Below are 17,594 nucleotides of genomic sequence, written 5' to 3'. Positions count from 1 at the left end.
TACCCTGGTAGGTTGGGCAGAAGAAAGTCAAGGTCATGGGCAAACACAGTCTGGAGATTAGGCCTGACATTCCTGCTAAGTCATCACGGAACGGAGGGATAACAAACACATGAAAAGATGCTCAACATCACTCATTATCAGAGAAATGCAAATCAAGACCACCATGAGGTACCATTTCACGCCAGTCAGAATGGCTGCGATCCAAAAGTCTACAAGCAATAAATGCTGGAGAGGGTGTGGAAAAAGGGAACCCTCTTACACTGTTGGTGGGAATGTAAACTAGTACAGCCACTATGGAGAACAGTGTGGAGATTCCTTAAAAAATTGCACATAGAGCTCCCTTATGACCCAGCAATCCCACTGTTGGGCATACACACGGAGGAAACCAGAATTGAAAGAGACACATGTACCCCAATGTTCATCGCAGCACTGTTTATAATAGCCAGGACATGGAAACAACCTAGATGTCCATCAGCAGATGAATGGATAAGAAAGCTGTGGTACATATACACAATGGAGTATTACTCAGCCATTAAAAAGAATACATTTGAATCAGTTCTAATGAGGTGGATGAAACTGGAGCCGATGATACAGAGTGAAGTAAGCCAGAAAGCAAAACACCAATACAGTATACTAATGCACATATATGGAATTTAGAAAGATGGCAATGATGACCCTGTATGCAAGACAGCAAAAAAGACACAGATGTATAGAATGGACTTTTGGACTCTGAGGGAGAGGGAGAGGGTGGGATGATTTGGGAGAATGGCATTGAAACATGTATACTATCATGTAAGAAATGAAGTGCCAGTCTATGTTCGATACAGGATACAGAATGCTTGGGGCTGGTGCATGGGGATGATCCAGATAGATGATATGGGGTGGGAGGTGGGAGGGGGATTCAGGATTGGGAGCTTGTATACAGCCGTGGTGGATTCATGTCAATGTATGGCAAAACCAATACAGTATTGTAAAGTAAAATAAAGTAAAAACAAACAAAAAAACAAAAAAACACCAGGAAAAAAAAAAAAAAAGAAAAGTCATCACGGAGAATGAAGCCATCATCAACAGAGTTCATCTATCCGATCATCCTCGGCCAATCAACGGGCCTCCTGGGCGCATCGCATCTCGCTGAGCCTTTGCTCACATTGGTCCTCTGTCCTCCCGGCCCCTCCCTGGGGGCCCAACCCGAGAGCACTGGGGCACCTAAGACCCGTGTCATCTCCATTATGAGAGCTTTCTGGATGTGTGCTCCCCCAACTAGAGCGAGTTTTCATTTCTAGCTTTTTTTCTCCTTCTACGTCTTCATCATATTCTAAACAGATGTTAAGTCTCTATTACGCTCATTCGCTTATAGGTCTGACCTTTGCCACAGCATCGCGTGCCTGGTGCACTCGGGTGAGTTCACAGCAGACAGAGGTTGTTTGAGACACTGCGGACAATCCAGCAGCCCTTCCCCTCCGTGAGTGTCCACTCCACCGAGGTTTGAGAAGGAAAGGATGAAGTGGCTGGTCCTTCCCCAGTCACGAAACTTTCACCCTGTTGACTGTGATTCCAGCGTGACTATGTTCTTTCATACTCTCCGCCTCCAAATGCTGAACCAGAGAAACAGCTGTCCATGTGCGTATGGAAGTCCCGGCTGTGTGGGATGAAGAGCTGGCAGCGATCACTGGGGAGGGAAATGAGTCCCCACTGTGCCTTGCAGTCATTCAAAGGCCATTCAAGGTAATTCTGACTTGATGCAATGTTCGCCAGCCGCTCCATGGCAGCGGCGGCTCCCCGACGTCCACCGGCTCCTGCACACGCCTGAGCCCCCCAGCAGTCAAGTGGCAGTCGAGGGTTTGGGATCCAGTCTGTGGGAGGGATGGGAGCTACTTCCTGTGTTAGGTCCATTCTAGAGGATGCTCGCAGGCCCGCTTCCCTTGCCTCAGTGACTCAAGGTTCATTTCCTAGACAAACCAGGACCACTCGACCCGCATCAGACACCGTGTGCACGAGAAGACGCCCACATTTTTGTGCTAAGGCACAGAGACTCCAGGGCTTATTTGTTCTGGAAGCAGAGTCTGGCCGATCCCAACTTTAGTAAGAGCATTAAAGTCCTACCCTGTGTGGGCCCCTCACTCTTCATCTCTGAGTTTCCAGGAGAGTCCAGCATGGAACTTGGCCCAGAGAACACGTTTTTTTGAATGAATGAATGAAGAAATGAAGTGGTGTTTGTTCACCAGGTTCAGAGAAGGAACAGGTCTAAGCTCCTGCAGTTCGTAAATGCTGGACTCAAATCCAGGTAAGCGCTTATACTTTCTGAACACATTGCCTGCTCTGGAAGTGAAGGCCAGGCCTGCAGCCCCGCTAGAGCTCAGGGACAGTGAAAGGCTAAGCGCTCGTCCAGCGGGGACTGCTGGAGGGAAAGATGGGGCGCGGAGCTGGCCGAGCAGTCGCTCTGTCTGCCGTCTCCTGCTGCAGACCTGTGACTGTCCTGACTCCACCCCCTCAGGCGCAGGTGTGGGGTCCAGCGGTGGCGTGGACCATCTTTTCCCAGGTATTACATGGCAAACATCCAACTGCCACATATTCTAATCTGAGGGAACACAGGACAAGGGCCTTACCCAGCCATTTTCAGTCCTGATTTCCACCAGAGCCGTGAATCAGTTCAGCTGCATGGACACCAGCTTAGGTGTTGCTAACATGTCCTCTGATTAAAGATAAAATAAGGACTTCCCTGGTGGTCTAGCGATTAAGACTCTGCACTTCCAATGCCGGGGGCATGTGTTGGATCCCTGGTTGGGGAACTAGGGTCCCATATAGCACGCGGCATGGCCAAAGGGTAATAATAACAATAAAATAATAAAATAGTTCAGGTGAAGAAAGAACTCTCAAAAAAAAAAAAAAAAAGCCCTGTCTCCCTGAGCCTGTGGCCAGAAGTGGAGCAGACAGGGAATAAAACATGTATGGGAAGAAACTACGCTTTCAGATGTGAGACTCTTAAGTGTTTTGAATTAGTATTTCATTTTCTTTCTGTATTTGTTTGTACTGTTTGGAATAATACATGCTACTACTAATGAGCACTAATTATTCGCCAGGTACTGACACGTACCTTGGCTCATGTGAGCAGCCAGAAGTATTCACATTTTAACCACTGAGGAAGCTCTCACGAAAAGAGAGCAGCATTTTTAAAGTCTTACGGCTCGAAGGTGGCAGAGCCGCAATTTGCACCGAGCTGCTGTCTGACTCTTAAGCTTCTATTCATTCTACTATGAGCTGCTGGCATATCTGGGTGTATACCTGAATGGGAGGAATCCAGGAGCTTTGCAGGGGCATTCTGGGCTTGCCCCAGTTGGGTGGCAGGTGATGTTAAGAATTGTAAGGAGAACTCTGAGCTCCTCAATGGCAACTCAGCCCGGGCTCCGTGCTTTCTGTGTAGTTCCCCAGAAGCAAAGTTTGAGACGGAGCTTTACGAGCATGTGAGGGCTGCCCTGGTGGCTCAGATGGTAAAGAATCCACATGCCAGGAGATGCAGGTTCGATTCTGGGTTAGGAAGATTCCTTGGAGAAGGAAATGGCAACCCACTCCAGTGTTCTTGTCTGGAGAATCCCATGGACAGAGGAGTCTGGCAGGCTACAGTCCAAGAGGTCACAAAAGAGTCAGACATGAGTGAGTGACTAAACAACAACCATGATGATTGAGGGAGGGTCTTGGGACAGAGGGAATGAGAGAAGCTGGACAGGGCAGAAGAAAGAGCTCAGTGAGGTTGTGCTCCGTGCTGGAGCCTCCCTCAGCCTGATTCCATGGGAAGCTCTGCAGCGTGAGCTGCCCCACAGGGCTGGTCCCGACACAAGGCAGGTCCTTGTGTCAGTGAGTCACTGGCTGTGGGCCTCCCTGATGGGGGAGGCGGAAGCCGAGAACAATATAAGCTCCTGGGCCGAGCAGCTCTCCTGTGCTTCTCCAGGGAAGGGACAGCTGGGAACATTAGCAGCCAACTCTCAGAGCAGTTAAAGGGCTGAGCACATCCTCTCAGGAACAGGGGCCTGTTCCAGGTGCCAACCATGTACACTGTACCCACCAAGACTGGCACAAGAAGATTGTCTCTTTGCAATGAAGGCAGCTTTCCTTTATCCCCTAAAGCAGGGGTCCCCAGCCTCCAGGATCTAATGCCTGATGATCTGAGGTGGAGCTTATGATTTAATAATAATAGAAATAAAGTACAGACTAAATGGTAATGTACTTGAATCCTCCCAAAACCACCCCTACCACTGATCCATAGAAAAACGGTCTTCCACAAAACTGGTCCCTGGTGCCAAAAAAGCTGGAGACTGCTAAGGAACACACATCTCAGGAGCCTTTTGCTCTGATTTCTTCTGAACTGGCCTCTGAGTGTTTTTTTTTTTTTTTCCTGCCACTCAGAGGTTTTCCTTCATTTCTCCAGGGTCCAGCCAAGGCAGGATATTAAAAGACAGTGGTACCAAAGGTTTGGGCTAACCGTAGGAGAGAAACGCAGAGCGTGGCACCTCCAGATACACTGGCCTCTCCCTAGGTTTCCACTCCTGCTTGAGCGCATGGAAGTCCGGGCCAAGCCCCACTTGGTCTTAGCTTCTCATCTTGCCTTGTAGAGGCAAGAGCCACCACTAGCAAGCCACTGAACACGGGCTCTGAAGCCAGACAGCCTGGGCAGCTCACTTCCTCTTTCTGTGTCTGCTTCCTTATCCCTGAACTGGGGTAAGAACAGTGCTGATCCTGGGGTAGGCCAATCTGTATCAAATACCAAGTTCAGGCACTGTGCTTCTGGCTACACAACAGCAACAGCAACTGAGCCACCGTATCTATGAACTGAGTGTATTCTAAGTCTTCTCACCCTATGAGGTGAGCGCATATCATTTCTGTATTATAAAGGCAGGAGAGAAGACCCAGACTGGTTACAGTGTGTGTCAGTCGCTCAGTCATGTCCGGCTCTTTGTGACCCCATGGACTGTAGCCCGCCAGGCTCCTCTGTCCAGGGGATTCTCCAGGCAAGAATACTGGAGGGGGTGGCCATTTTCCTTCTCCAGGGGATCTTCCCGACCCAGGAACTGAACCAGGATCTCCTGCACTGCAGGCAGATTCTTTACCATCTGAGCCACCAGGGAAGCCTAGAGGGGTTACAGGAAGTCTCCAGAGTCACACCAGTCGAGTCTGGATCCCAATCCGCCCAGGTGACTTCCTGCCACCCCACACGGCTCTGCATCAGGGGCCCCAGCATTATCATCCCTGTGTTTACAAAGAGGAAAACTGTGGTCAAAGAGGGCTGAGTGATGTGGCCAGCGTTGTTTGCATCTGGTCCACCTGTGTGTACGTTCCTCCTCCCCACCACCATCAGTGGTGGCAGGACCCTCTGGGGACACCGTCCGGGAGGGGAGGCCGTGGACCGGATGCGGGTAGGAAGGAAGCAAGCCCTGGTGGTCCAGCGGCTTCTGGGCGGCACTTACTTTGCTGTGGGCGCAGATGGCCGAGCCCAGGAGCTTCCAGGTGCCGCCCCTCCGGTCCATTCGCAGCATCCGAAGGATCTGCAGGAAGCGTAGGCTCCGCAGGGACGTGGCCAGGACGTTGCCCTGGTTTCCCACGGCAACCACCGGCACGGACGCGATCAGCACGAAGATGTCTGGAAAGAGGGCAGAGGGTGGCAGGGAAGAGGGGGAAGAAGGTCAGACCAGGGCGCGGGAGCCGTCACGGAACTGTTGGCCACAGACGGGAAGGTGCCGTGTTAAATCGTGACACCCGCGGGATACGTGTTCTTCTCAGAGGGTAAGGAAACAGGAGCTCAGAGCGTGAATCCCTTTCCAGGGCCGTGCAGCCGGATGCGGCCGAATGCGGCCGAGTTGGGATTGGATGCAGGACGCCAGCGCTCACTCCAATCCCAGGGAAGTGATGCTCCAAGACCCTCCAGCCGTGGTCCTTCGGGGTCTCTCTCTGGCCGATAGGGGATTGGGGCTGCCCAGGTGGAGGAGGGTCTGAAGCTCATGCTGTCTGGCTGTGGGTTCAGATGGCAAAGCGTCTGCCTGCAATGCTGGAGACCGGGGTTTGATCCCTGGGTCAGGAAGATCCCCTGGAGGAGGGCAAGGCAACCCACTCCAGTATTCTTGCCTGGAAAAATCCCATGGACAGAGGAGCCTGGTGGGCTACAGTCCATGGGGTCACAAAGAGTCGGACACGACTGAGAGACTTCACTTCACTTTCACTTTCCCCTGCAAGCAAGCCCTGAGAGGGTCCTGGCTGCGGGTGACTGAAAGGGAGGTGAACTCGGGAAGTGGAAAGGAGGGGAGAGGGACGCAGGGGAAAGGCCAGGGCAGGGGTCTTGTGGGGGCTGCTGCTGCGGGAACCTCAGAGCTGTAGGCAGAACACCTCCCACCACTGCCCCTCTGAAAGATGGGAGCTGGGGTCTCTGTCCACAGGCTCCTGCCCTCTGCTGGCCGAGGGGGTCATCAACATTCCCACACTTCTGAGCTGCACTGCCCAGTGAGCTCCCTCAGTTTCAGAGAAGGCCCTGGGGTAGGGTGCAGGAAAGCATGGGACCCGCCCCAGACATGGGGGGATGCTGTCAGGAGGTGAGCCAGAAACGTCCACCAGAGCAGCAAGCAGAGGCCAAGGGGGTGAGACAGTTCTCAAAGGGCCAAGCTGGCTCCTGAAGTTAAAAGGTCAAAGATGGAAGGAAGAGGGCCCTGGTCTCGTTCGCATTCTCTTCGATGCTCCTCCCCACTACTCCAGGATCTATTATGTCCCCACTGTACTGCATGGGACTAGCAGGCACAAAGGATCCCATGATCTAATAAATTAGAAAAAAATTCAATTAAACAGGTTTTACTACTGCAGGACTTCTCAGGGCCTTTAATGTACTATTATGTCCTGTGGCTGTCACTTTTACCAATGAAGTCTAGCCTTCCTCAAAAGAGTTCAACCACAGAACTCTTTAGTTGGTTTGTTTTTGCAAGGGCATCAGGATACAAGGAAGACACTTGGAATGTTTATCCAACGGGCCAAGTCCAAGCTTCTGAAAACCCTCTGTGACCCAGCCTTAGGGAACCTTCTAGAAGCTCGTGTGGTTTTCTGGGTTCACGGTGGTCTCTCACATCTCCATACCTTTATTTGTGCCGGCTGCCCTGCTCGGATTAGGCTCTTAAATCCACACCAAGTATGTCTGCCCCAAAAAGCTGGCATCCTTTCGACCATGTGAAGGTGTCTCCCATATATACCTAAACTCTGGGGAAAACTAGGGGTCAGACATCTGGATATCAGTATGTCTATATCCTTGGTCGGGCTTCTCTATCTGTGTAAAGATATCCACTTTTCAGGTTTGCAGAAAATAAAACCTAGACACAGGGTAAATGTGACGTGAGTCTATGACACTCTGACACTAAGGCAGCAAATCTCAGCCCAGAGAGACTCAGCCACAGTGACAGGGCAGGGTCTGCGGCTGTTTCACATAAGGAGGGCATGACGCACGTGCACAGGATAGCCACCCTCTGGTCAAACAGAGCAAAACAACTCTTCCTATGAGGGCCACGTTACGGAAGAAGTTAGATGAGCAGAAGAGAAAATGCAGCAACATTAGCAAAGAAGCCAGCCAGGATGGTGGAGGCTAGGGACAGTCTCATCTCTCCAGAAGGGACAGGAGGGGAACGGAAGCTGGAGCTCTCTTACGATCCTAGAATCGTGAGACTGTTCCGCTGGAAACCCTCCTGTTCTGGTGGGCCTCCATATACTAGGACTGCTCTAAGTTGGCAGGGACCTCAGAATTTGGGCACCGTCAATCTCGAAGTCACCCCTTCCATGCCCTGCCAACACACACACACTCACACACACACAGACTTCTGGTCAGCACTGGAGAGGTCACCCCAAAGACGAAAAAGAAGTCAGCTTAACACATTATTGACCAGAGACATACTAACACATCTTTTGTTATCTGAACATTATTGATCAGAGATGTTATCAATATGCTTTTAAAGAGTGATACAATTAACATCACTGTGTGAAGTTGTTAGAGCTTAAAATTGATCAAGGGTTCATTATACAACTTATATTATCATTATCATTCACATTTTGCTCCATTAGATTTTTATTCCAACCCTGTGTATATTACAAACGCAAATTTATTACCATAAAATTTTAAAAAATGATGCATCGTGAAGTTTTGGGAGAAGAAGAATTTTTTGGTGAATTTTACGCAGGTAGTTTCTCTGACTATCTGAGTGACATATATACCAGTGTCTCAGAAGATGACAGTTTTTCAGAATATAGCTCTGATTTAGATGATGTGAATAGTAGACCAACAAAAAGACAAGAAAACCTCAGTGATTGATTCTGATACAGAAAGTGAAAATGAAACTCACAGGGCTGGAGAACGCTTCTTTGCTTCTACACAAGAGTAGACTGAAGACAACATTTCACAAACATTAGAAGACTTCACAGGTGTGTCAAGTGTAACTATTGAGTATAATGATGCACAAAGTGTTAGTGAAGTAACAATTAATTTTGGCTGGCCAGAATAAAAATTGCCAGCCACAGGCATTAGTTTCTGCAAAAATCCCCTGGTCAATGATGAGTTAGGAGGTAAAGGATAGACAAGGAAAGAGGAAGGCGAAGGAAAGTTGGGGGTTTTGAAAGACTGAACGTTTGTTTCCTTTCAAATTCATATATTGAGTCCTGTCTCTTGGTGTGATGGTGCTGGGGGTGGGGCCTCTGGGAGGTGATTAGGTCATGGGGGTGGAGCCCTCATGAATGGGATTAGTGCCCTTAAGAAAGAAAGAGACTCCAGGGAGCCCCTTCCTCCTTGTGAGGACACAGCAAGAAGATAGCGTCTATGAACCAGGAAGAGAACTCTCACCAGAAACTGACCCTGCTGGCACCCCAGTCTCAGACTTTCAGCCTCCAGAACTGTGAGGAATAAATTCCTGTTATTTATAAGCTACTCTGTCTGTGGTATTCTGTTACAGCAGCTTGAACAGACTAAGACACAGGTAGACAGTCACGGAAGGAGGACAGAGGAAGAGAGAAAAAAATGTGGAGAAAATTAAGTAACTGAAAAGTTTTCCAATATTGCACATGTGCATGCATGCATACACACACACACCCTACCTGCATTCAAACTTCTGAGCACTAGACACACACCTCAGCTTTCCAGCCTCAGCAGCAGATGGGAAGAAGAAAAAGGGCTTCAGCTGATGGTGAGGGTGGTACTGTCCTCGGTGTGAGGTAACCTGCAAACCTGGCAACTTGGTCCCAGGTGATACAGAGGGAAACTGGCAGCTAGAACAGAGCAAGGGTCTAGCTCTTCCTCCCTGGGCTGGCCATTCATACCAAACAGGGCTGTATTCAGGCCTGGGGGTCAGTTTTCAAAAGAGCAGTGAGGAAGAAGCAGCAACTCAGAGAGGAGGGTCTGTGATGCTAACAAGATGGGATGTCACATGGAGCTGAAGTCATGAAGCACACTTCTCCTGAGGACAGGAGACTGCTGGAGTGGAGAGGAGGGACAGAATGGCTGAGCTCAAATAGCTGAAGAGAGTCAGAGGAGTTAAGACGGAATGAATAAGCTTGAGAGGTGGTGAGTGCCCTGTGACTGGAGGTATGCAAGTAATCTGGGGGAACCACATTAAGGCTGCTGTGGAAGGGGCTGGAGCAGCAGACAGGAAGGCATGTTCAGCCAAATGCTCCTGAAGGTTCCTTCCAGCCCTGATATTCTATGATCCTCTAACTCTAACTAGTTCTAGGAATTTGAAGCTCCAGGATTCCTAAGCATCACTGCAGGCGGATTTCATCCTGTCTCTGTATGATTTTGGTAGGATCTTCAGATGGGAACCTAGGGGTTCCTCCTAGGTGGGCTAGGGGTGGAGGTGGGTTCTATCCTGCACCAATAGGGGTGTGTGAGAGCTTCCACCCTCTCTGCTATGAAAATGCCTCCATCCGGACGGAGGGTATCCGTGACACATCCCCAGAGCAACTTTTGGGTCAGGACACAGCAACGTGGTGTTGCCCTACCTCGGGAGGGCAAAGTGGTAGATTCTTGCAGACCCAGGTGTTAGGATGGAATCTGCTGCTTACTCCCTGTGTGACTGGAGAATGACTCAGAACCGTGAGCCTCAGTTTCCACCTCTGTAAAATGGGCACCATGTGATCCTACAGAAGTAATTCTCAACCAGCAACGGACGTGTCACACCTTCTAACTTCACTGCAGCCAACTGGAATGCAATTGGCAACTGTGGCTTCACAGGGGCTGGGGGTGTTCAGTGTCCTACAGTGGCTGGCACCTTTGCATTCCAAATGCTGAGAGTACCCCCCCAACCCCCACTCCCATGAAGAATCCCTGCCCTGTGGTCTCATTCTAAAAAGAAGCCACAGGGGCAGGAATTCAGTACCTGCTGGAGGGTTGAAGGGAGCGTGAGAGGCGAGGCCGGCCCCCACCATGTGCAGGGTTTCCCAAACGAATTGTGTCTGCTTAAAATTGCCTCCAAGAAACAATGCACCCAAAGAGGGGGCCAAGGAGCCCCTGGACCCGGGGTCAGGGCTCACCCAACATGCACAAGGGCTTCCTGGCAAACTTCAGTCGTCCCCGCCAGCCTTTGTATCGGCAGCAACAGCCGGCAGCCCAGATCCTCAAAGCAAACTCGGCTCCGAAGATGAAAATAGCAAATGTTTCCTGCGTGGAAGAACATATGGAGAGATGCTGATTAGCCGGGACCCAGTTGTCCGGAACCAGCGATTTCTGTTCTGAAGTTCTGAAGAGTTGGATTTCTGTGGTTGCCGGCTTGATGGGCGGAGGGGTTAGGACAGGCTGATCACCCCCATTCAGTGCGGGGCAGCACCTGTCTTCACTAGCTGGCTGTCCCGAACATTAAGCCTTTTTTTTCTATGCTTTTTTTTTTTTTTAATGGATCATTTCTTACAAATTCCTTTAATGTACTAAAAAGCCCCTAAGAAGCTCAGTTGAGTCGAAAGAAGAGGAATTGATGGAATTGTCCACGAGTTGTCTGGCCCCTGGTATTGCTAAGTGTGGCCAGTGGTTATTGAGCGCAGCTCCGAGGTCAGGAATCACAGAGGTATTTTATAATATTACCCTCAGCTTATATTTTGAGAAACCAGGCCCCCGGGAAGGAGTGGCTGAACAAATGTTTCAAGGCCAAAACTGACCAAGAAGGAATTCCAGGCAGATCATCAGGCTCAGAGCTCACGCCCATCAGGATCACACTGCGCTACGCTACTCTCGTCCCCCAGGAGAGAGACCGCTCCCTCGCTCCCAGGCCTCCCTTGCTCCCAGGCCTCCCTTGCTGATCAGACAGAGACACTTTGCTCCTTCGTTTTGGTGACTTCCCTGGGGCTCTTGGGGAGTTGCAACAATCCTTGAAACTTAGTTCCTGGAACTGGGTGGCTTCCCAGGAGTCACCTGCTCGGGTTTCAGCTCCAGACCTGCCCTGAAAAGGAATCTGCTGGTTCGGACACCACGGGCATCACGCTTAGCTCACCAAATTAAGATTTATGAAACAGCAAGACCCCCCTAATTGGGGGTGGGTGGCATCTTTCCCTTGTGCAGAGGGTAGGGTCTCACCCTAAACAGGTGGGCTGATCCTAATCAAGGCATGGTCATTCAAAGGGCCAGCTGGCCAGTGCTGTCCGGGGTTGTAGCAGGAGACAGCTCTTCCTGGAAGCCACCTCCCGGCTGGGCATGGATGCTGCACTCAGCCTGTCGGTCTGTGCTCCTCGCCTTACATTTTTATATACTGAGGACGGGAGGAAATTGAGTCGGGGTGTTAGGCAATCTGCCCAAGACTGCTGCCTGCATGCTGTCTACCACACGCGGGATACAGACTGGACGGTGAAAACAGGCAGGGGCCAGGAGGAAGGACTTGGAGTTCTCATGGAGAAATGGGATTTGGTACTTGGCCTTGAAGGAAGAGGTCCTCAGGGTTTAGGGAGGAGAAGCAGAGGCAGGGTTTGGAACCGAACACATCTTTGTGTTACCTATCAGAAGGTTTATCGTTTAGCCAATGGGTCTTGGTTTCTGCTTTGACTTTGTTCGTGTCCCCTGTTCTCTAATCTGGAATAACACAAGGCCATTCGCTCCTTGCTCCACCTGTGCACCCAGAAGGCCTCATCAACCCGTTTGTCATTGCTTTTTCTTACTTCTGGACTTGTCCGGAGACTCCAGGAAACCAAAAGCAGTTGGGGAAACTGCACCCAAGGGCCTCCTTGTCCTCACTGCTGGAGGGCCCACCAGAGCGTCTGCCCCAGAAGCACGGCACCACGCTGGGCGCACATCTCACCAGCAGCAGAAGCCAGTCCCCCGAAACAGTCTCGTATTCCCTGAAGGTGGTCAGGACAGCCAGAATCAAGCACCCCAGGACAATCAGGAACCTAGAAGGGAAGGAAGAAAGAAACTAAGGAAGTGCCTTGTTCTGGATTGTGCCGAGGCTAGGCAGAAAACTAATAGCCAGGATGAAGCAACAGCATCCATTGGACATAGGATTGGACTTGTTATGTTATCCCATTTAACCTCGTGACACAGCTGTGAGGCAGTTAGGAATTGATGCTACAATTATGGAAACCAGGTTTGAGAGAGCAACATGCATAACTTTACCAGCTAGTTAGTGGAAACAGTGACAATTTAAGTTACAGCATCTGGTCCCAGCCCTAGAGGACTGCAGATTGCCTGACAAACCAAAGTTACCGCAAGCTTTGATCAATCAACTGGAATGTGACTACGTTAATCATGGGTCCTGCACACACAGAACTATGACCTTCAAACATATGAAAATACTCAATAAAAACAAATTCATCTGAAGACTGATAAATTCAAAGAAAGTCTCTGTTACCATTATCTTCATGTTATCATTATTTTTTTTACAGTCAGTAGTTACTAAAGGAAATTATCTCTTTCAATTGGGGGATCTTCAGAATCATTTCTGAAACTATCAAGTGTGTTTCATGCTAGAAAGAATCCAAGCCACCATGATGCAGAGCTGCTCGTTGAAAAGTCACTGAGAGCTCATCTGGTTCATGCCCCTGCCTCAGGCAGAAGCTAACTGCAAACAATCCTCTGAGATGATTGTATTTATAAACTCCCTGTGTGTGAGAGAGTGAGGGTGGTGGAGAGACAGTGTGTGTGTGTGTGTGCGCGTGCGCGCGCGTGCACTTGCTTCATCATTTCAGCAAAGAAAAGAGGTTCTCCGTCCCTCTTGGTGGGAGGTCTTTGGCTCAATGGTCAGCATGAGGTTCTCTGGGTGTCTAAGTGAAAGTGTTAGCGGCTCCGTCGTGACCCTGCTTTTTGTGACCCCATGGACTATAGACCGCCAGGTTCCTCTGTCCATGGAATTCTCCAGGCACGAATACCGGAATGGGTAAGATTCCCTCCTCCAGGGGATCTTTCTGACCTAGGGATTGAACATAGGTCTCCAGCACTGCAGGCAGATTCTTCACCATCTGAACCACGGGGGAAACCCTGGTGTCTAAGAGGGAAACTAAAGGACAGTGTGCAAGCGGGAGTCTTGGCACCGCAGACTCCAAGTCCTCCGGCTCTGTGTGATCTGGCGCTGTGTCCTGCTAGGCTCCCACCCATGTCTTTCCGGTTTGTTTTTATGTAAGTGGGTGCCCAACTCGGGCATTCATTCATTCTTCCACCCATTGAATATTTATATGGTAGGCACTGAGGGAGGCAGCGCTGGAATCCAATGATGAACAAGCTGGATCTGTCCTCCTGAGCTGACGGTCCGGACAAACAGAAAACCAACTCATGGTGTGATGGTAAGGACCATGATGTAAGGAGGTTTGGAGATGTCTGCTCCTGGAGCTGGCTTGGGCCGGAGTCCTGGTCCCACCCCTTGATCTTGATTGCGTTTTCTGATCAACAGTCCTGCTGACCTGCAGATCTGACTCTGTCTCCAACCCTGTCTAGGAACCCAAATGAGATTTTCAACTCCCTCCTGTTTGGCCATTTTATTTTAAATTCATGACATGTGTGGAACCTGCTTACTCTTCATCTAAGTCTCTGGTGATAATGATGATGGTAACAATCTCAACACCCAACACCGCTCTTTAGTGAGCACTTACCATCTGCCACCTTACACCTATCAGCTCATTTATCCTCACAACCTTCTCCCAAGGTAGATATGATCATTCCCGTTTTACCGATAAAGAAATTCATCAGAAGGAATAATCACTAGCAGGATAACTGTGTCATCAGTAAAAAGAATACAGAGATCTCCCTGACCCAGGGATTGAACCTGCGTCTTCTGCAACTTCTGAACTGCAGGAGCATTTTATACAAACATGAATAAAAAACCTAGCCTTCATTTTCAAGGACTTCCTAGCCCAGTGGGGGAAACAGGACAAATGGCCACATGAGAGTCTGGCTGAGGTTATCATCTGAGTGTCCACAGGCTTTGGGAAAATAACACAGGAAGCATCCCAGAGGCTGTGGTCAGTGGGTTGGAAGGCTATCTGAGTCTTAGCTAGCATGGACCATATGTCCCAGTTTATCCAGGACATTCCCCATTCTATGTGTGTTGACCTGTAGCATGGACCCCTAGGCAATGTGAACAACATGTACATGTACAGAGAGTTCAAGGATACTAAACCCCGTTCAATTTTCTCCTTCAGTAAGGGGTGCGAGCCTTTTATGATCCGACCTTCCCCATCCCTTCTTGCTTCCCCACCCCCAGAATCACTGCGTTTCCTCAAGCCCTCTTCTCAATGCTCCTCTTCCCTGCCCACTTCTCCCACGTGCCCCTTTACCTCCTGCTAACACCTTGACAGTACCAGGCACACCTTGCGTCTAGAGCCTCCCAGCTACTGCCTGACCAGTTCCTCATGTGATCCCTCCCTTGGGATCACAGAACACCCAGAGGCATTTCTATTCCAGTACTGATCACAGTCCGTTATCATTTGGTAATCACTGCTTGCACCATGTCATAAAGACAGCGCACCATCTTAACACCCAGCATGAGAACTCGTCCCAAGGCAGGCACTGCCTGTGTCTGGCGAAATATCTTACAAATCCAGTTGAGGTGGAAGTTGCAACCCTCAAGGCATGAGACTGCTAAACTTCCCAGCAATAGAAAGCAGCCAGAAGTTGGAGATGGGGGTGGGTCTCCAGGGCTGAGAATGACAAAGAGGAGAAGATTCGGGCACATGCTAAGGAGTTGTTAAGAACAAGCCTGGCTAAAATGAAGTTTGTGGCCTTGCATCTCCACCAATGGGACAGGGAGGCCAAGCTACAGGAGAATCAATGGGGGGAGGTGAGAGGGTGGACAACGTGCTATTCAAAGGCTTCAGGAGTATGTATGCAGAAGCCAGCAAGCCAGCAAAGATAGGTCATGCTATCATTTTGTGGACCTACTGTTTGAGGTCCAAGTGGGAATATCCAGCAAGCTGACCGAAATTCAAGTCTAAAGCTTAGAGGAGAGGTCGGAGCTAGGTACTTAAGTCCCTTTAAGCTCTAATTGTGATTTCTGAGCCAGGTGAGGGGACAGCTCGACCTTAACCGGTCACCAATACGCAGTTTCAGCCTGGTTCCCATTCGCGGGGCGGGGGTCGGGGGTGGTGCAGAACCAGGCTTTAGCCAGCAGGGGGAAGCAAACGCTCGTCGGAACTTGGTATTTTCTTGCATCTCCAGGAATTGAAAAGTACTGGCAACCTGGGGAATTTACTTGCTGAGATTTAAAAACAATCATTAATTTATAAAGCGGAAGGCATCAAAGAAACCCTCCTTCACCTGAGAAGGAGAAGCACTCTTTGGTCTCCAGAACATTTCACTTTACGCTGAAGATACGAACTCGATTCCAGACTCATGGGTGGAATTATCAGTCTCACGGATGGAAGACAGACAGGTGTGGCTAGACGGGTTCTTCCCTTCTCTTCCTTCGTGTTTTATCTCTCTCTCTCTCTCCATGACTCACCGATTTTTTTTTTAAGTATTTCAAAATTAATTTATTCATTCAACAAGTATTCTTAACCTATACTCCACACAGGGCACATATTCCTATGTACGTGGGTCTAACACAGACAAATCATAACACAGTGTAGAACAGTCAGAATCATGATATAAATATATGTAGAGGTTGTGCGTGCAATTGGGGGAGGGGCTGCAGTTAAGGAGCATCTGAAGAAAACATCCTAGGATCATTTTGTCTGTTATTCTAATGCCAGTGGCTCAGCGCACCAACCTCCCTTTCAGCCATCTCAGGAGGCCAATTATTCTTTTACTTCCTCCGTCATGTGAGTTTCTTCTCTGTACCAGAGACATCAGTTTGCTGACAAAGGTCCACATAGTCAAAGCTATGATTTTTTCAGTAGTCATGTACAGATGTGAGAGCTGGACCATGAAGAAGGCTGACCGCTGAAGAATTGATGCTTTCGAACTGTGGTGCTGAAGATTCTTGAGAGTACCTTGGACAACAATCAAACCAGTCAAATCAATCAATCCTAAAGGAAATCAGTCCTGAATATTCATTAGAAGGACTGATGTTGAAGCTGAAATTCCAATACTTTGGCTACCTGATGCGAAGAACTGACTCACTGGAAAAGACCCTGATGCTGGGAAAGATTGAAGGTGGGACGAGAAGGGGATGACAGAGGATGAGATGCCTGGATGGCATCACCAACTCAATGGACATGAGTCTGAGCAAACTCTGAGAGATAGTGAAGGACAGGGAGGCCTGATGTGCTGCAGTCCATGGGGTTGCAAAGAGCTGGACACGACTGAGCGACTGAACAACAACATGCTTCACGCCACTTTTTTCTCTCTCTTCTCTCTTGCTTTTCTCTTCTTGGGGAGAGTCAACAGCTGCCCTTCTGTCTGCAGGGTCCCGACCGTCTTTCCAAATAAAACCAGTTGAAGTCAAGGGTCTTGATATGCCCTCAAACCAGACACCATCTCCTACCTGCCTCTTCCCACCTGAGCCTGGCCTCCCTTCATAAGAACAAAGCCAGACCCACCGGAAATCACGACAAATATCCCCTCAAGGATTTCATTCAAGGGGAACCCAAGAGATTGAAAACTCTAGGATTTACCTGGTAATTTTTTTTTTTTTTTTGCATGTCATTTTCTCTTGTACTCTGGAGAGCAGCAGTGCCAGGTGGGGACACTGTCACTGTTATATCCGTGGCCCCGTTTTACAGATGAGGACCACAGCCTTCAGGCTCAGGCAGTGGGGTCACCACAGGAGGAGGGGCAGAGATGCTGGGACCAGACTCTGTTCTGAGAATGACCATGAGGCTTGGAGTGAGCTTCTGCAGGGAACAGGGCCAGGGCCGGGCCAGCTGGAGATCGGGGGTGGGGCGCACTGAGAATTCAACTTCCCTCTCATCTGGTCTCCAGTTTGGGGGAGAAAAGCTTGGTTCCATCTCTAAGCAGTTCCCCCAGGACCCCTGATGGCTCCTGCTCCCCATAGGCATATTTCAAGAGCCAGGAAGCTCGCCAAGATCCTAGATTGAGGGAGGAAAGCATGGACTCTTCTTTCAGTCTCCATCTGTTGGCCATTAAACGGCATGCTGGTAGTCAGGCTCCACAGGATCTGAATCTTGGCTCACCACCTAGAAACCAGATGACCCAGGGCAGGTTTATTTTTTTGAACCTCAGT

General features: G+C 49.6%; 1 protein-coding gene across 1 annotated transcript in view; it reads right to left on the bottom strand.

The window, feature by feature from the left end:
• Window positions 1-17,594, bottom strand: part of KCNQ3 (potassium voltage-gated channel subfamily Q member 3) — a 288,932-nt gene that overhangs the window by 32,387 nt on the left and 238,951 nt on the right. The window contains exons 2-4 of the mRNA XM_052651777.1: window positions 12,282-12,372; window positions 10,534-10,660; window positions 5,460-5,632 (exon numbers count right to left, since the gene is read on the bottom strand). Of these exons, the coding sequence (XP_052507737.1) occupies window positions 5,460-5,632; window positions 10,534-10,660; window positions 12,282-12,372 (391 nt within the window). The remainder of the gene's footprint in view (window positions 1-5,459; window positions 5,633-10,533; window positions 10,661-12,281; window positions 12,373-17,594) is intronic.

The sequence above is a fragment of the Budorcas taxicolor genome, chromosome 14 (assembly GCF_023091745.1).
Source record: "Budorcas taxicolor isolate Tak-1 chromosome 14, Takin1.1, whole genome shotgun sequence".
Classification (NCBI taxonomy): Eukaryota; Metazoa; Chordata; class Mammalia; order Artiodactyla; family Bovidae; genus Budorcas; species Budorcas taxicolor.
This window is presented reverse-complemented; position numbering and strand designations above follow the sequence as displayed.